The following is a 20,644-nucleotide window of genomic DNA, read 5'->3' on the forward strand; positions in this document are numbered from 1 at the left end:
ACAGGCTCTATTCATTTTCATGACAATTCTAGTTAAGTTCAAGCTTTCTTGTTTTACCATATGTATTCAGTACTTCGAAATTCTTCACTACTTGTTCTCATATTAATAAAAAAATGAAAAGAGAGTTAATGAAGATAAAAGAAATGTGCAATATACTTGTACAACATGCCTTTGAGAAAACACTATTTAAAACTATAGCAAGAAGTAATAAAATAAACTGAACAGAATGCAGTACTGCAAGTGTGGATGTCCATGTGTTAGAAACAATTTTAATAAATAGTAGTGAAAGATTCTGTTGATTATCACACTGCCTGTGGTTAAGAACGGGTCACTACTAGGCCATGACACAATGGCCTACAGAATATTCAACAGTAATCCATCTCATCAGGGAGTTGGAGACTGTTTTTAAAAAGTAAGCTGCCACTATAGACTGAGAACAAAGACCCAGAGTTTCCAGGGTGAAAATACAGTCCGAAGCAATCAGCCTTATTTTACAGAGTCTGCTCTACACTTATCTAAAACGAGGGCCGTTATAATTACCGACATTGTGTTCTACCAAGAAATTCATGGTTCTGCTATCTCAATTCATCTCATCCTGGTGGTTGTCAGAGCAGGTGCTTCCCACTCTGCAGAGCTTAAAGTTACCAAGTATTCACTGAAGTAATTCCTCACTCTATTATGATGTTTTTTTGACATGCATATCTGTCTACTGTAAGCAAAATGTAAAGAGCAAAGTGGAGCTTGAAGTATTGCGGACAATTAAATGGAACTTTTTAATGCATCAATGAAGATAAGATATTGGTGAGGTTTTAATAAGACTTTGCTTCAGTTACAACACGTTTTCACAACCCAAGCCATACAATAAATGAAAATTTTTTGGTTTGTTGAATAGTCAAAAGGTCCTCTTTGTAATTGTACATGTAAAAATGTTGGTCTGAATTATATTTTTACAAAGTATTAGTTTTCCATGTTCTTTTTATTACTAACCACAATTGCTGCTGACCCAAGATCTCAACTGTACAAGATCTATTTTATACTTTGCGGTTTCTATTTTTTTACCTCTGTGCCTCATAATCAGAGATAATCAGAAATTTATGTTCTTGCATCTTCAACTGTTTGTCGTTCCTTCTTGTACATATATGGCGATTTGTGGATAGTCTTCTTGTAATTGGCTAAAAAAAATCTTATAGTAGTACCAAACATGGTAGCAAAGTAAAAGAGCATGTGCAAAATTATTATATTTCATCCTCCAATTTACTCCGGTTACTACAGTCTGTCAGTCATCATAGTGTGTGAAGGTTCTTGGGGTGCAAGTATGTACCGAATATTGGCTTTCTGGACTATCTTTGTGTGTGTCCTTCACATGAGTTGTAAGTATGCAATTGCTATTAACTTTAATGGGAATAACTGAAAGCTTTGGGTTTAAAATGACTTAAATTATACTTTGAGATTAATGGACTAGCAAAATTCCTGTGATAAACGTGGATAACATATGCCATTCAGTTCATTTCAACTGTAGAGAAAAATTTTACAGATTGTAATTTTCTTTTGTTTACAAAAAAATGACAGATGTAATTATTTTCAATTATGCTCAGCAGCTTTCTCATTGATAGAATTACAGTAAAGCTTATAAAATAAAAATTACCTTCTCTTAATGCCACATTTGACTGGATTGTTCCTCTTTCAAAAAGAGCCAGCGTGAAACTATTTATAAAATACAGAAAGTTGTATTGCTTTGTTTTTAAGCATTAAGAAAAATCAAGACATGTGTGCTTGACTATAAATTTGTCTCTCAAAGATTAAGGGAACAATTAATTTTCAGCAACATGTATATAAAGGACATTCTTAAACTGACTTTTTAATGTAAAAGCTGTACAACTATGTGTATACACATACATACACAGTATATATATGTGTGAGCGTGTAGTTTTATGTTGTGTATATTACAGTTTCATATCCAAACACATGTACTATATGCACTCTCACTTGTTTGTTATGTTCATTAATGACTGCAAATTAGTCCAATGTGAGTGCGTGAGAAAAATGGCTTTCAAATTATACTAATGTTTTATATACAGTATATATATTATTTTTTTTACATTTATTTGTATGTGTTTTTATTTAGATATATTTATATATATATTATATATATATATATATTTAACATTTATAAGTATATTTTATTTAAATTTTTGGAATACAATAATCAAGAATGGCTGTGCATGGACTGTGGTGTGTTTGCACTTTCATACATCACAAAGAACCTGTCATGCAGCTGGAAGTCCTAGGACAGACAAAATCTAGAAGTAGACTTTTTTACATTCTAAAACACTTAGTATATTATCATGCTCATTTTCTTTTTATAATAGTACAAAAAAACTGCAGGCAAACATACTGTACATTTGTTTATGATGGTGTATCTAATACAAGAATTTACAACTACAGTTAATGTTTTGTGTTTTTGTTGCTTTTCATTATATTTTTTTATTTAACTATATATTTTCATAATAATATGCAGATGCTGGGCTGGCCCCTGCCTTGCTCCTCGTTCTATCAGGACAGGTTCTGGCTCTCTGCGACACTCAACTGGACTAAAGCGGGTCTGTGAATGTTATGTTACATATGGCGAGTATAATATACTTGCCTGTCCATGATTATGTACATATGCACAGGATATGTACATTATATGTATTCAAGCAGATACATCTACGCTATACACATATATAACAGATGTTCTGTCCTGTACTGATGGGTGTACACTCTTCATGAATGTACAATGTGGTACACTGAAGTTCAATCCGTGTATTCATTCTTGTCTTGCCCCCAGTTCTGCCAGAATACTCTTTGGTCCATTGTTAACCTAAAATGTAAGTAATTTGCTAAAAAATGTAATAGTTTGAAGAAAATTTTGCAGTTTGGCACAATACCTTCACATACTTTTAATATTTGATGACAAATATTTCTAATTTAAATTTGTTATGCTGGTAAAAATCTTCAATTTAGTGATGAATATTTTTTAAAATGACTATATACAGGTGTTTATCTCAAGAATTAAGTATTTTTTTTTCAAACATCAAAGTACTCTCTTACTGCAATATATTTCATAACGCACAAACTTATCACTTAATAAAATATGATAAAGGCATAGTACAATATAACTATAAAAAATTGTTTTCCTTTTTTCCCTGCTGTTGTTTTTTGAGTGTATCTTTTTAAACCTTTTGAAAGTATTACATAAATATATATTTATTTTGAGATTACATAACTAAAAATAGTCAACCAGTCAATACCATTCCTTATTCCAAGAAATGATGAGTAAATTAAAAAGCAGTCTTTGCATCTGCTTCTAGGATAAGTGGTGTGGTATCCACACAATGTCAGTAGAAGCTGCCATATAAGATAAAATGTCTTAGCTTACCCCACTTACAGATTACTGTAGAAACGGAACACACATGAAATGCATGTGTTCCAAATAATGATCTATTATTTCCACTCTAAAACTCTAGCAGTTCACTCACTCCCAGTTAATCAAACAAGGCATGAGCTGGGAAAACTTAGTGAATGTTCTGCGACGGTGGGGATGGAATAGCTGGCTGCTTGTCTTAATCTGCACATTTACAGGACAAAAGACGCTGATGGAGAGGTGCAAACGGATTTAAGGTGGGCTGGATTTAGAAGTTTTCTCGTAGGCTCTGGTAATTCTAGTGTTAAGTGAATTTAATCTTTTTCCAGTTTGAGATAATATAACACTTTCCCTCTTGTTAATCAATGTGCAGTGCTGTAGGGGACTAAGGATTTTACCATTTGTGAAGAATTAAATTTTTAAAGTATCTGGCACTTGTTCGGTAATAATATTAAATACATGTCATTTTACCTTTTTTAGAAATTCACATATTAGATAGATAGATAGATAGATAGATACTTTATTAATCCCAAAGGGAAATTCACATTAGAGTTATTATCCTTATATTACAAATCGATATAATGAGTTTAATACAGACTTTTTAAAGCAAATGTTAAGATGGTCCAGCAAACATGCTCAAAATTAAAGTAGACTTTTCAGAAACTAAAATTAATTTTTAAATTGATCTGTTAACTAAATTATACTGAGTGTGAGCCCTAAGGTATAATTAAGAATGCAACTAAACATCTATAATGAATGGGGAATTATTTAAAAAAAAAAAGCAAGAGACTGCATTAATGAGTAGACTTGTGAGTTTACAGTTTTTCTTTCTAATTTTGATATATTTTGTTAAATGTAGTATGAAGGAGTTGTTCATTTTATTATCCATTTGGAAGCATTTTATTGTTGGAATTAAATAAAATAGTCTACAAAAATATATGACTAAATTATCTCCATTGATTGGGTCTTAAACAAGGCGTACTATTTTGAGATATTTTTTGATATGAACAAATAGCTGCAACTTAAATAGCTTGCAGAGAAGCAGAAGGACAATCCAGATCTTGTCCCACTTTAGATTTTAAAGGAGAGATTATGTTAAACCTACAAGTAGTTTAAAATATGTTTAAATAAGTTTAAATAAAATATTTTCTTGACAATTGTATTTATTGGTTTATTACTGCTGAGTGCAAAAAAATTCAAAGACGTAAAGTTAAAAAAAAAATGTTTTCTTTTTTTCATAAAACATTTGGTGAAAGATATTATGGATTACTGACAAATAGAACTTAAAGAACATACTTTTTATATTGTGCTTTTCTTTCTGATAGCCTTTTTACTTCTGCAGAGTTGGTCCATACTGACTGCTGGTATGTGTTCACGTAGCCCATAATAAAACACATTAAGAAAATAACTTGATGTATTGACATTATTTTGTCTGTTTTTCATTAATACTACTTTACAAAATGGTTTAATTTAACTTTAATTATCTAAAAATACACAGATTTCTAAAAAAAAACCCGAAGAATATCATTATTTCTGTATAAGGTATTGTTATAAAGAGCATTTAAAAACACTCAGCCAAGCTGCAATACGTCTTTTACAAATAATTCCAAATATCCATTCATCCATCCAATATAAAACCGTCTTAGTCTTTTTCAAGAACTTGAAATAAAGAATAATTACATTTAAGCGCCACATTATGTGCAACAAAAACACTAACATAACTTTGAAGTTATTAAAAAATTGATTGTTTTTAAATTACATTAATGACTTCTTGCCAGACTCTGAAGAAGTTCTACACAGTTTCACACAAAGAAAGGTATTTAGTTCCAGTTTTAGTTAATATAAGACGATGACTTTCAAATGGGGGGCAATGCTAGCCCGTCCTTAGGAAGGCTGAGGCCGTCTTGGCACGTCTGACACTATTAAAAAAAGGTACGTTTTTAAAATGGTCTTTAAATTACTTCATGTAGATTTTAAATAAACATAACTCAAAATGTTCTTCAATTTCTGCATGACATTAATCCTCTATCATTCAATTTATTGACTAAAGGTGCAGTTCTCACTCAGCATAGTACATTAGAAGCTATCAGGTGATACTTGAGGAAACAAATACATAAACAAATAACGTTTTAAGTTCTCCTTAAAATGACTGTTGGTTACACGGCAGCCAAACCTGAGTCTCTATGCTCGACATTCTTTTTATTTCCACTGCTTCATCTCATTGTGATCCTACTGCAGGGCTGCACCCCGACCCGTGCCAATTCCAAGTCACCCAGCAGTCACATGAGGTCTGCAGTAACAGCTCCCCATCTTTTTGAGGTGATCCATGCCATGATCTAGACTGTCAGAAACCACGCATTTTAAGAGGCCAGTACTGTCTTTCTCACCATCTCCTTGGCCCAAACCACCCCCGTGGAACGAGTCTGCACAGCATGTCTCTCTATTTCTCTCAGGTCCAGTCAATTTTTTTGGTTTTGGTCAACTTTTTTGGTGTACTTAACTTCTAGTTATTTTAGTTTGTTTTACTTTAATTTGCATGCAACGTATGAGTTAATTTCTTCTTATCTGAACTTATATATATGTTATACATTAAAATGAAGGACATTTTAGGTTTTCCATTTATATCTTTAAATAATCCTGATCTTTCATTAAAATAACTGAATGAAAAAAAAAGAAAAAAATTGACAAACCCAAACATACAAATTAGGTTGGGGAGCATGCACTGGTACAGTACGTTGCTGCATCCACTACACGACGAAACAACTTGGGATCATGGTGTGCAACCCCTCAGGCAGACACACAGTCCAGTCCCACCTTCTGGAAATGACCCTCTATCTGTCGCATCCAGGTGTTACGTGGATGACGTCTTGGCCTGGTCCAGCCACTCGGGTCCCTAACAATGAGGATCCCCTGAGCTGGATCACCCTTGGGGAAACGCGCCACATGGCCGTAGTGCCATAACTGAAGCTCCCTCACAATGCCCTCTGATCTTGAACACTTAATGGACTCCATCACCAACCACTCATTCGACACAAAGTCAAACCAATGGTACCCAAGGATTTTCCGGAGAGACACAATACCAAAGGAGTCCAGTCTTCGTCTCAAGTCACTGGAGAGTGTCTATGTCTTGCAACCATATACATATATATACTGTATGTAGTTATTTGTTAAAATTCCCCAGATCCAATTTGGGGGTGTAAGGGGATGGTTTATAAAAGTCCTACCTTTGGTTATCCCTAGAAAGAGGACAGTAGAAAAAATTGTCGCACTTCAAAACATTTCAACACCTAGATTGGGTGTTGTCAGTACACCAAAAAGAAAGGTTGTGAATTCCAAGGGATATTACACACCATTTGATCAAATGTGTGTCACCAGTCTGCTGTAGTTCGGCATTTGCTCTACTACTATCTGATCTTATGCTGTGTGAGTACTTTTAGCAGTAACCAAGATCCAAGCTCATGTTCGATGTTGAAGCATAAGATTTATATTCAGAAATGGATGATACAACATTTTTTGGTGTTGGAACTTGATTTAAAAAAGGTTTGTGAATCCCTGATATAAGATAAAATGCTCCCAGGGTGCTTTAAAATTCTTACAGCATAGAAAAATTAGCCAATGTGCTAACAATGTAGTATAGGAAATCATGTTATGTTTATTGGTGGTGAGCTTAACCCAATGTACGGTTACTCCAAATAAACACGGCTTTAAAAAGAATATAAATGATTATAAACTAATCACTATTTCTTTTCCCAATGTCATCTTAGTTTAGGACTATCTCACATTATGGGAATTATTAAAAAGAAAATATGTGGAGGTGGTAATTCTTATTCCAACCCCACCACCACAGTACACACAGTCAAGAGGACAACAGCATCCGCAAAGAGTAGATATACAACCGTTTAGGTTCCCAGACTGGATACTGTCCAAATCTATCCAGAATCTTGATAACCTTTCAGTGAAAATGAAGAACACAAGAAGAGATAAGAAGATCCCTTGTTAGTGTCCAGCAGCCACACTGAATGCACTTGACTAAATGCCAAATATTTGTGAGCACATATTTTGCTCTGCAAATACAGGAAACAAATGGCTTGCAGCAGTGGCACCAAAATCTCCTGTAGCAATTTCCAGAGGATATCCTGTGTTAAATGGTTAAACGTTTTTTCCAAGTCTACTAGGCACATGTACAAAGAATTAGGAAGCTCCCAGTACTCTTTACATACCTCGGCAAGAACAAAAAGGTGGTCTACTATTCCTGACACATGGTGGAAAATTATCATTCCTCCTGAGTTATTAGAGGAAGCTGCTGTTCCGGTACTCCAGCATAGACTTTCCCAGAGAGGTTGATGAGAGTTATCCCCTGGTACTTAGAACATATCCTTTTGTCTTATATTTTGAAATCACACATAACATTTGAAAGGTATATTAGCTAAAACACCTGGGACTATTTCCAGTGTTTTCAATCCACCATGACACCTTCAGCAACTGGGGTGGACCCAACCACGACCAATGCTTGTGACATCTCTAATCAGTTGTCAAACAGTTTGTGAGAACCTCTTTGGGGATGTTTGAAAGTCATCTTGTGTAGCATCACCAAGATCCAGTCACACACAGGCCACTACTTCAACCAACATTGTAGCTGCTACCTTTTTGGCCTATCTGGCCTATCGCATGGAGGCTGCAGTGTGTGTGATGTTACACAATGCTGTACCTATTTCATTTTATTTATAAATTATATTTGGGAGTAGAACATTCCAGTGGTATCAAGGTAGTAATATTTGCAAATCATTGAACATGTGACAATAAATCTGAACTTGAACACTTAATGGAAGCCTTTTTTCTTTAACTTGACTTTAACAGCTTTCCTTACTGCTGGTGGCCACCAATGGATGCTAAGGTTGTCACCATGATGGGCACTAACAACATTTTGTCACTGCTCCTTGCAGCTGCCTCAATCAGTCCATTCCGACTCTATGTCCCAAGCCAAAAAAATGGTGTATTAGTTAAAAGTGTAAAATGCAGGTCTTGATTAAATCTGACAATTAAGATAAGAGCTGCATTTTGGGTGTTTTCGGCTAATTTAAAGTACAAACCTTTAGATTAGGAATCATCAGTATAGTCTTTCTATTTGTCATATTGCCATTCACTTCTCTAAATGCAATATCCAGAAATAGCTGATTTGTCATATATTAAAAATTATTAATCTTTGTTATATAATACGCTACCGTGCCTATCCGTTTGTCTGTCCATGATTTTAAATCACCTGTAGATCACAAACAATTTGATATATTGACCTGAAATTTGGTACACATATACCACTTGACATCTACTATCCGCTTTCGGGTGTTGATTTTTATTACTCTTATTATTTATATTTTATTGTAGAATCTACAGAGTATAACTGGGCTGCTGGATGTGTGAGCATATCTCAACAGCACTGGTCATAAGGCAGGAAAAAAACACTGGACAGGACACATGTTCACTACGTGGCCCATTCACACACACACATTCAAAGGGCCAATTTGAAATTGAAATGTAACCAAACCTGCACATTTTTTAATTAAATGGGAAGAAAAACAGAGACACAGGGAAAGAATGTGCAAACTCCACACAGGCAACATCTGGACACAGCATAACAAAACCTAGAATGATGGATCCAGGAGCTGGTAGCACTACCCTCTGCTTGCCTATTTATGTTTGATTCTCTGGCTATTCATTATAATTATTTAGAAGGTGCTATATACTCTAAATTATTTTTTCTTCTTCTTCTTGACCTTTTTAAGCTGCCCTTCAGGTCCGACTGGAAGGAAGCACTCGATGTGCTGGAAGAGTCCAGATCTTCCATGATGGTCGGTGGGGCCATGTGTGCAGCTACTCCTGGGACCTGCCTGATGCTGAGGTGGTCTGCCATCAGCTGGGCTGTGGCACTGCAGTTTCTGCACCTCATCATATTCATCCACAAAATCTCCCTGACGACAGATTGCTCACTGGTGTGAAGTGTCATGGGAATGAGACTGAGCTCGGAGAGTGTGACTCAAGAACTCGGGATCAAATGTTGTGTCAGCATATCTGGGATGCAGGTGTCATTTGTGCAGGCAAGCCCTTTTTCAATCATGCCTTTATTTTTACCTGCATATTTGGTGAAGCTGCTGAATGGAAATTTATTTGCAAAGATGTATATAAAAAGTGGCTTTGTGCAAAATTTGGTTTGCTATATTACCATGTGCATTTGTATTTTAGGATGTAAGCAAGCACTAAGTAGCTAAAAGTTACTTTCCATGAAATGACTTAATTAAAATGTTAACCTGCTGAATGAGCAACACAGGGGAGGCTTTTTTGAATAAGTCCAAATGTTCCTCGTAGCTTTGAATGAAAGTTGTCACCTTATAAGTGGAGCCATATTACTGCCTGTTTCCTTGGTGAAGGGGACAACCTCTAAATAATAAAAAACAATGCATTCATCCTGACTCACTCTCACCATAGTTCAGTTTGGTTTAGTTTTATATAGCACTCTTCACTAAGTGCAGGCTCAGAGCAATTACAAACTTTATAAAATACTAATTACATAATAAATACACATATAAACACACAATGAAATGACTGATTAAAATTTGTAAACCAGGAGGAATTTTCATTTATTGTTTTTAGCATGATTTAGCACATCGGGAAACCGCCTTTGTTACTTGTCGCAAAACTGACCAACGTGTTGCAGTGGCATGGTGAGTAGTGGGCTTTCCATTACCTTCTAAAACAACACAGCACAGAGCGAATGAACAGAGAACTGTGTCTGTGAAAATGAATTGGCAGAAGGAATGTGGTACTTGGCCATGAATGACGTGCCTTTTAAAAAAACAAATTTGATTTCTGTACAACTATACTGAAATGGTTGTGCATGTATCGAGTCAATTTCACACTCTCACATTTATGGTGCTACCTAAATATAAATTGCTGTCTCACTCTCCTCCAAACAAGTATACAATTATCACAGTAAAAATACCACTTATAACCACTTATATTTTTTCAGTACATGTAATAAAAAAGGTAATGCGCTAATCTGAAAACTATATGTACTCCAGTTATTTCATTTAGCTAAAACAATTATCGAAATTTATATAAATGATATACATAATTATATAAACTCAACTGTACACATCACAAAACACACTGCCAGCATCAATTTGTTATGGGGAAAGGAGAACATGTGAGGTGGCACATTGTGGCTGCAGCAAGCTGCTTCCACAGACTTGGTAGAACCAATCATGTATGCAAATACCAGAATGAACAGTGGGCTTTCTTTGTAAATATGGAAGGACTGGTGGAACGAGGTACTTGGAAACAAATGAGGATTTTTTTAGAAAAAAAAAATATTTTAGTACAGTTATATTGAAATGTTGCCAGACGAATTGAATCACACACACTTGGTATTACCGCAGGTGTGTACAAAAGCAAAAAAGCGGATTGTTTATTCTTGCTTTGCATACATTGTTGGGTATACAGTGCTGTGCATTGTAATGTAATCACACACCTTGGAATACAAAGTACACAGCCATCATCAATTTGATGTGTGCTGTGCTCTTCAGTGCTGTGCACAGTTTATTCATTCCACAATGTGCCATCTTGTGTGTTCTCCTTTCCCCACGTAAGATTGGTACTAGCTGTGTGCATCTCTCAGACATTTGGCATACTTGGATGCTGGCTTTGCATTCCAAGTTGTGTGAATGCATTACTTGCAAGGGGTCACATCGTAGGCTTTTTATTCAAGACATAATTGCTCTGCTGGCTGACAGGTTTCATTCTAAACAGCATTCAATATTGGGCAAATTTGTTCTTAGTTTGATTTGTTTCATTGTGGTTTACATGGCTGTTCAAAGACAATAAAAATAAATCTTATTTCAATTCATATTTAAAAAGGACTCCAGTACTCTTGATATAATTAAACCAGAAGGAATATTTAAAGTCAATTCCATGATATACTGCTACCGTCCAAAAGTATGTAAATATCAAGATATATAAATTTGCATGTATCACCCACCCCTGGAACTTAACAATATCTGTCCAGTAACATTACTGCAAAGGAAATAAAACCAAAAACTCCCTGGAGAGATTAAACCTTGGGTTGGTCCTGATTTAGTTATAAATGACAAAAATCAAAATATTAAGTCAAACACCATCAGTCTTTCCTCTTTTCCTGTTTGCTGTTTCTATTTATATTTTTCATTTATTTTCCTTATTTCTTTGGCTTGTCTCTAAACATGATTCTGGGTTCAATGTCACATGATTTACCCCTTACCCCTGTCCCTCGGGTTAATCTAGTGTAGTGAAATGTGTCATCACAGAAGATGATTTATGGGTAAGTGAACTCGATTCTACATTTATTTACATCTTGGAGTGGCTGCAGTGGTGTTGAAATTTATTTGCAGTGATGAGACGGCAGCATCAGGCAAGTTGTTCAATTTTTAATTTATATCTTTTGTATCATAAATCTTTCAGGGCATTCTTTTTAAAATTAGGTGTACATGTCACTCTGCTGAAGTGAATGCCTATTATTTTATTTTAGATGAAATTCCATACTATATGAGGACCATTGCATTCTCCCCTACTACAGTTGTCTTCCACAGTTTTTCTCCGTGCATGTTTAACAAACCAATGTACTACTAATCTCCTCTAAATATTTTATGTGCCATCTCCATTTCAGATTCTATTGCTCCCCTCCTAACTTCTTTTCAGGAAGCAAGAATGAGTAACAATCATGCTGAGTTTTGCATATGGCTGTAGTCTGAGAGGCTTCTAGCACTAATGTCTGTGGAGGTGTAGTAATAAGCCCTTATTAAGCCTTGTTACACAAGTGTAACCAAGATATACTTTAAATATGAAATCCAGTATGCATTTACATTTAGAGGAGAAAACCTTTGAATGCAAAGGAACAAAAACATAATTTCTAGATTTTCACATCAAAGTGATTCCATTTCTACTACATGGAGCTTGTCAAATAAACATGATATATGCACACTAAGATGGCTGATGAATTTCTCCTAAAATGTTTTATTTCTCAAATCAAGACAACACTTTTGTTCTTAAGCAATCATTTCTTATTAATAAAAAATAGTGTTTTCTTTTTTTAGACTCTACAAAAGATAAGCAACCATCAGAAGACAAAGGTAAAAGTATAATTACTGTTTATCCTGCAAATGAAAAATCTACTATCTACTATCTATCCATCCATTCATTAACCAACCCACTATATCCTAACTACAGGGTCAAAGGGGTCTGCTGGAGCCAATCCCAGCCAACACAGGGCACAAGGCAGGAAACAAACCCTGGGCAGGGCACCAGCCCACCGCAGGGCACACACACACACACACACCAAGCACACACTAGGGACAATTTAGAATCGCCAATGCACCTAATCTACATGTCTTTGGACTGTGTTAGGAAACCGGAGCACCCGGAGGAAACCCAAGCAGACACGGGGAAAACATGCAAACTCCACATAGGGAGGACTTGGGGAGCGAACCTGGGTCACCTAACTGTGAGGCAGCAGCGCTACCCACTGCATCACTGTGCCGCCACTGAATTAATATTCCATGTTTTCTATCCCAAAAACTTTAAACTCCCCCCCTAAAAACTCTTTGTAGTGAGCTTCACATTTTGCAATTATAAATTCATTTTAAGACCAGTTTCAAGAAACTATTTGAAATTAAAACTTTCCTCTTTTGCACATCACTGACCATGTTGAATGCTGTTCCTAATATTTTTTAAAATATGAGGCAAATCAAAAAGTAGGAGTAATTTATTTTTTAAATTATGAAAAGCTTTACCAAAAACGTTCTATTTCTATTCTATTTCTGTTCTATTTTTTGTGAATAGTCCCCTTGGTCTTACAAAACATTTCTCATACCATACCACAGAATTCTTACAAGGGTAAACAATGCATTTAATCACCATTTAAAAATTGACATTCACATACTGATTTTTGTTTTAGGCACATTTGATGGGTATTAACCTTTCATATACATTTAGTTAAGGTGTCATGTTCTCTGCAGACACTTGCAATAAACTGACACGTAAATTCTTTTCACCCCAATTATTGTGATATTAGATTAAGCTGATTTGAAAACAGACAGATGAATAATTGGGTATTTTTGTTTAGCTTGTTACAATTTTAGGTTTAGCTTTATTGTTATAAAATGATTATCACAGTTATTTAATATTACACAAATATGACCAAAAATAGCAATGCATCCATCAAATGCCAGTTCCTTTAAATGTAAACCTGTGGTATAACTGGACAAGTCTGACTACATCTTACTTCCACTGATAAGCCAGCAATCGACAGCAGCCTCCTTATTATGCAAGCAATAAGATTTTTATGTGTGATTTTGATTGTTGTTTATTATAATATTAAAGTTTTATTATCCCTTTAGGGAATAATTATCTATCTATCTATCTACTGTATCTATAAAAACAACTTTTCCATTGTTCTCAACATCCAAATACATGATAATGTTTAAACCAGTACAAAAACTTGTTTTATGTATTTAAAGAATGCCCGTCATTTCAAATAACTGTTTTTGCAATAATGTAATTAAACTATGTGTTAACAGGAGACATCAAAATGCGATTTATGTCCTTTGTAAGTACCTGCACAGGAAGAGTGGAAATTTATTACAGAGGTCAGTGGGGGACAGTTTGCTTTACTGGATTGGGAATGAGAGAAGCTCATCTCATCTGCAAGCAAATGAACTGTGGAGAAGCAGAAACCCTTACTAGGTTTCACATACCTCCTATTGACTTGCCCATCTTGAAGGACAGAGTTCGCTGCTCTGGAAACGAGACCTTTTTGTGGGAATGTCCTTCAGATCCTTGGGGTCAGCATGACTGTGATCACATGATGGACACAGCAGTTATATGCAAAGGTATTTTTCAATTACAGTATTTATTAAAAATCTTAATGTGAACAATATACATTTAATGGGATTGCAAGGTAATTACATTTTCTTTCACAGAACTTTGAAAAAGAAAATCTGCACTAGGAAATTATACATTACACAAGACACATGTCAATGTGTCTTTAAATGTAATTGTCACAAGGCATACACTGGATCACATCTCAGTTGTGGTATGGGGTCAGTGGGTGTACGCAGGACTCAATGGAGGCCATGCATTGAAAAATATAAATTAACATAAAAATAAGCAAATAGAACCATGTGCATGGCCTCATATGATGTCTGCTTCCCCTGCTAGTGTGCTCTTTGGAATAACTTCTTCTTATGCCAACAGAGTGCTCACAGAACGCTACTGACCCAAACAACCCTTTAAGGGCTAAAACATTGTGGTTTATTTGGGGCTTTGGGGGCAATGGAAGCTTTTTATGCTTTTAATGCAAAACACATAATACCATTAATTTCATAAAATTGTATTTGAAATGAAACTTGTTTTGTTTATCACTAGTCACAAGCAGAACACTTAATATTTCATGGATACACTAAATGGATGCACATTCACAATGACATGCAAATATCTTTATCTTGGAATAACAAAGCAACACTCAAATAGCATCCTTTCAATTATGTTACATAAGCACAAGTCCTGAAACACAGCATTGTTTATTTTAAAGAATTATTCCTGGTGTTCTGTGAGATTTTGGCACCTTTTCCAGGGCCATTTCTTTCATTGTGTCTATAGCTGGATAATCTCTGCAATCCTGTGCTAGATTGTGCTGTTATATTATTAATAGTATTTCTTTCTTTCTTTCTTTCTTTCTTTCTTTCTTTCTTTCTTTCTTTCTTTCTTTCTCAGGTGCTCTTAATATATCATTAGAAAATGGGGGAAGTCCTTGTGCAGGGCAAATGTTTCTAAGAAGTTCTGTACTTCAAGGATCTATGATTGATAATATAATGGGTGTTTCAATGGCCAACGTTGTGTGCACGCACATTGGATGTGGATCACTTGTTTCAATTAAAAAGGAAGCTTACTTTGGAATAAAAAGTGTAGACCCTTGGTATTACCCTTTTCACTGCAATGGTAATGAGTCATTTCTGTGGCAGTGCTTTACTGCCATCATTCTTAAAAATAAACCAACTGAAGATCCCAAATATGAATCTGCTGGAATGGTCTGCTCTGGTAAGTAATTTCTTGAGCTCTCTACTGTAATATATCAAGTTAAATATAATTTATTAATGTAAATAATGATATTATGTACTATGAGTGATTAAACGCTGAGTAGCTCTACACATTTATAAAACAAATTGACTTGTTCAAAAGGGAAAACAATGAAAAATATATTTTATTATTACCAGCTCACATTAAGCCAAGACTGTTTGGCGATAAGGACCCCTGCTCTGGCCGTGTGGAGGTACAGTTTGGAGAGACCTGGGGGACATTTTGTGATTCTAACTTGGACATGGAGGATGCCAATGTGGTCTGTCATCAGCTTCAGTGTGGAGTTGCAGTGGCCACCTCGACAGGAGTTTATGATGAAGGAAGTGGACCTGTATGGGACCGACAATTTGAATGTAAGGGTAATGAATCCATACTCTATGACTGTCCTCAGTCACCACCCAAGGCTGTAAACTGCACCCATAGAAGAGATGCTGGAGTGATCTGCTCAGGTAGGCAAATGTGATAAGGAACATATATAATTATTTTCAAATTTTACCTAACTTCAGTATTATAAAGACAACTGCATCAATATGAAATTATAGCAATCAACAAAACCTAATTAAATTCAAGAGAGTGGACTGAATAAAAATGCAAAGATTAAAAGGTCAAATTAAAAAGGTAGAGGTGTGGCATTACACAGTAAATAAGAATTGAAATTTAGGACTTATTTAATTATTTGATAAACTGCACATTACTGTTGAGATAAAATAAAACGATGTAAAAATAGAGTTATAACATTGTGAGCAAATTAGAGCAACTAGTACAGAAAGCAGTGGCAGCAAACCTCTCTACATTTATTACTACATGAAAAAAAAGTTTAGATGGAAATAATGGAAATGATTTTGTGTGAGTTTATTTACTCATCCAGATCTTAACCAAAATAATTAGATTAGATTTGTTTAGATAAACTTTATTAATCCCAAGGAGATATGCAAATGCATGCAGGAGCAGAAACATAAAAAAACAAGCATATCGCTAAATAAATAAATCTGCTCTCTCTATATAAAATTCTAATCCTAAAAGTGCAACGATTTTCTGCAACGATTTTATGTGACTTTTTATGTCATGTTTTTTTGTCACACTTTAAATCAAGCTTATTTTAAAACCTACACATATATGTTTGGTATCACTCTATTCAGAATTTACTGAACTTTAATGTGATGTTGTTAGATTTTCAGATTCTTATTCTGTTTTTAAATTCTGAACTAAAAAATATCAGGAACTCATGTCCTGCAAGACGAGACTTTGTGCCAAAAGATTTAATTACACTGGAAATAAAAGACAAAGAGTAGGACTGCTGCTGTACAGGCTTTTAAATGTTTAAAGTGCTGTGCGAGATGCAGGTCAGGTGGCACGGCAGCAGCAGTAAGCCAGCAGCTGATCGAGCAAAGAGGAGGTAAAAAAAACCTGTATTTGTTTCCCATTGTATCACCGTTTAAGAGGGGGTTTAGGAGGAGCAACCGCGTCTCCTTGGGCTGCTTTCAGCCCCCCTCTTCACAACGTGCGCGGCATAGACGTGAGGTGGCTGGCGTGTAGTGCAGGCTGTGGGGGTCGGGGAACCCCCAATTAAATAAATAAATGAGTACATCGGGTGGAAGCATTGATTTCCTGATAGCAGTTAGCAGAAAAGCCCCCGAGGTTCTTCTTAGCACACCGTTAAAGAATGAGCTTATGGCTAAACGTGTTCCAAGAGAGCACTTCCTGGAGAGGATGGATGGGATTTTTCATGATGGAATCCAAATTTGCCACCATCCTCTTTTCCACAACAGCTTCCAGTGTGTCCAGGGTTTGCCCTGTGAGAGACCAGTCTTTCTCGATAAGTTTGTTCAGGCATTGTTCTTCTTTTGTATTCAGGTTACTTCCCCCCAAGACTGCAGTGTAGAACACCACACTGGCTACTATGGACTGCCAGAAAATTACCAGCTGCTTGCTGCATACACCTTAGGAAGCCTAGTTTGCTCTGTCCAGCTCCACTGTGTGGCCATACCAGTCCAGTTTGTTGTTTATGTGAACCCTCAGGTACTTGTAGCTCTGTACCATTTCCACATCCTACTCCTAAATGGTGTGTGGTTTCTTCTTGGTATACCGGAAGTCCATCTCCCGCTCTTTTGTCTTTCCCCCAGAACCTTCCTGTACTCTGACACATCTCCATTATTAATGCAGCCAATGATAAATGAGTCATCTGAAAATTTCGATAGATGGCAAGCACTCATGTTATCATAGAGCTAACTACTTTTTTTTTTTAAAAATGTCTCTTTAACATGTGCGGTGTTTTTATTTAATGACAAGATACAATACAATACAATACAGTTTATTTTTGTATAGCCCAAAATCACACAGGAAGTGCCGCAATGGGCTTTAACAGGCCCTGCATCTTGACAGCCCCCCAGCCTTGACTCTCTGAGAAGACAAGTAAAAACTCCCAAAAAACCTTGTAGGGAAAATGGAAGAAACCTTGGGAAAGGCAGTTCAAAGAGAGACCCCTTTCCCAGGTAGGTTGGGCGTGCAGTGGGTGTCAAAAGTAGGGGGTCAATACAATACAATACACAGAACAGAACAATTCCTTAAGACAGCATAATAATAAAAATTTTAGAAGTACGGTTTAACAGTAGATGATATGACATAATTAGGTTTGGATATTTTTAGAGTCCTGGAGACCTCATCCATCTAGCTGCCTTCCCATTTGGCCATGCCACGGCTGAAACATTGCTGCCGATGAAAGGACCCCTCTTTCCCATGATTCCTGTGATCCTCCATCAGGGATGACTTTACCATAGGCAGGCAAACAACTTGGCAGGTGGGCGTGGCACCAATGCCACATTTGGGTACCGAGAAAGAAACAGAATAGGTGAGGGTTAGTATTCAAATATAATTATCATGTTACTTATGTTTAGTGCTAATGACTAACAACAGAGATGCAGTATGTACAGTTAATCAGCAGCTCTAGTCAGGATATGCTAAACTGAAGTAGTGAGTCTTCAGCCGGGATTTAAAGGCTGAGACCGAGGGGGCATCTCTTATGGAAGCAGGAAGACCATTCCACAGTTTAGGGGCCCTGTAACTAAAAGCTCGACCTCCCACTGTTATTTTATTAATCCTTGGAATCCTAAGCAGACCGGCATCTTGAGATCTTAATGTGCTCAGGTTTGTAAGTCATGATAAGTTCAGACAAGTAAGCGGACCTTGGCCATTTAATGCTTTATATGTTAAAAGGAGGATTTTGAAATCTGCCCTAAACTTAACTGGGAGCCAGTGTAAAGATTTAAGAACTGGGTTATGTGTTCATATTTTCTTGTTCTTGTAATAATTCTTGCAGCGCATTTTGGATTAACTGGAGGCTGTATAGAGAACAGTTTGAACAGCCAGTGAACACCGCATTGCAGTAGTCAATCCTACTAGAGATAAATGCATGAATTAATTTCTCACAATCCTGTTTATTTAGAAAGCGCCTTAATTTCCTAACATTTTTAAGATGGAAAAACATGTTTTGGACATCTTTGTAATATGTGCTTTAAATGACATGCTAGAGTCAAAGATAACTCCTAGATTGCGGGCTGATTCAGTAAAATTAATTGGGATTCCAACTGAGTTAAATGATGACAAAATATTGCTGTGATCAGCGTCATTCCCTCCAACAATTAACATCTCTGTTTTATCTGTATTTAAAGACAAGTAGTTCTCATTCATCCATTCCTTTAATTCACTAACACAACTAATTAAAGACAACATCGGAGAAACTTCATTTGATTTAAATGAAAGGTATAACTGGGTGTCATCTGCATACAGTGAAAATTAACATTATGTTTCCTAATGAGAGATCCCAGTGGAAGCATGTAAAGTGAAAACAGTAAAGGTCCCAGTACTGAGCCCTGCAGGACACCATATTGAACTTCTGTGTATAATGATGGAGTCCTGTCAGCACATTTCTGTACATACTGGAATCGATTTGATAAATAAGAACTGAACCAAGCGAGCACGGGCCTGTAAGCCCAACATCGTTTTCTAGCCTGTGCAGTAAAATAGAATGGTCAATGGTGTCAAATGCTGCACTTAAGTCCAACAACATAATTACAGTGGAATTTCCTTCATCAGAGGATATCAGAATGTCATTTACAACCCGTGTTAGTGCCGTTTCTGTACTATGACCAGTGCGAAAGCCAGACTGGAATTTCTCAAATAAATTGTAATGCGTAAGGTGTGACTGAAGCTGACTGGCGACTACTTTTCTAGTATTTTAGAGAGAAATGGTAAATTTGAAATAGGCCTATAGTTATTTAGTATGTGTGGGTCTAGGTCTGACTTTTTAAGTAAAGGTTTAATGACTGACACTTTTAGTGCATCAGGTACGGTGCCATGCAGTAATGAACTATTGATAATGTTTAGAATAGGCTGCAAGAACATCCATTGCACTTTTACTAGTTTTGTTGGCACTGGATCTAGGGAACAAGTAGTGGGCTTCATTTTAGTAATTAAAGTTACGACTTCCTGCTCAGTTACAGGATTAAAATTATTAAAGTGCTGAATGCAATGTGAGCAGGGTCTGCTAAGCTAGTATTTGGTTTGTACTGTGATGCTGAGATCTGGGATCTTATATTTTTAATTTTCTCATTGAAGAAGTTCATAAAGTCTGTACTGCTAATATCTGTTGGTATTTTGCACTGTTGATCTGAATTCCCATTTGTTAATTTAGCCACTGCTCTAAAAGTACCCTAGGATTTTTATTATTGCTATCTATTAATGTAGAATAGTATTCTGAGCGAGCTTTAAAGAGGGCTTTTTTATATTTATTAACACTCTCTGTCCATGCAATTTGAAAGACATGTAGCTTTGTTGTTCTCCATCTGCGCTCCAGTTTTCGACACTCTAATTTAAGAGCTCGAGTATTTTCATTAAACCAGGGAGAGTTTCTATGTGCTTTGATCACTTTTGTTTTAGGGGAGCCACTGTGTCCAGAGCATCTCTCAAGGTCACATTATAATGTGATGTTAGCTGATCTAAATTGTTTTCCACGTTTACATTTGATGTTAACTGATCTAAATGGTTTTCCACAATTACACTCGACTTACTCAAGGTATCTATAAA

The 20,644-nt window shown here is 36.0% G+C and overlaps 1 protein-coding gene across 1 annotated transcript in view; it reads left to right on the forward strand.

Annotated features, from left to right (window-relative positions):
• The window catches only part of LOC120529925 (deleted in malignant brain tumors 1 protein-like), a 104,339-nt gene that overhangs the window by 58,606 nt on the left and 25,089 nt on the right, over positions 1-20,644 (forward strand). Inside the window, exons 18-23 of the mRNA XM_039754133.1 lie at positions 1,273-1,370; positions 9,184-9,495; positions 12,523-12,558; positions 14,005-14,316; positions 15,200-15,523; positions 15,700-16,011. Coding sequence (XP_039610067.1) covers positions 1,273-1,370; positions 9,184-9,495; positions 12,523-12,558; positions 14,005-14,316; positions 15,200-15,523; positions 15,700-16,011 — 1,394 coding nt within the window. The remainder of the gene's footprint in view (positions 1-1,272; positions 1,371-9,183; positions 9,496-12,522; positions 12,559-14,004; positions 14,317-15,199; positions 15,524-15,699; positions 16,012-20,644) is intronic.

Source organism: Polypterus senegalus, chromosome 5, assembly GCF_016835505.1.
Source record: "Polypterus senegalus isolate Bchr_013 chromosome 5, ASM1683550v1, whole genome shotgun sequence".
NCBI classification, from domain to species: Eukaryota; Metazoa; Chordata; class Cladistia; order Polypteriformes; family Polypteridae; genus Polypterus; species Polypterus senegalus.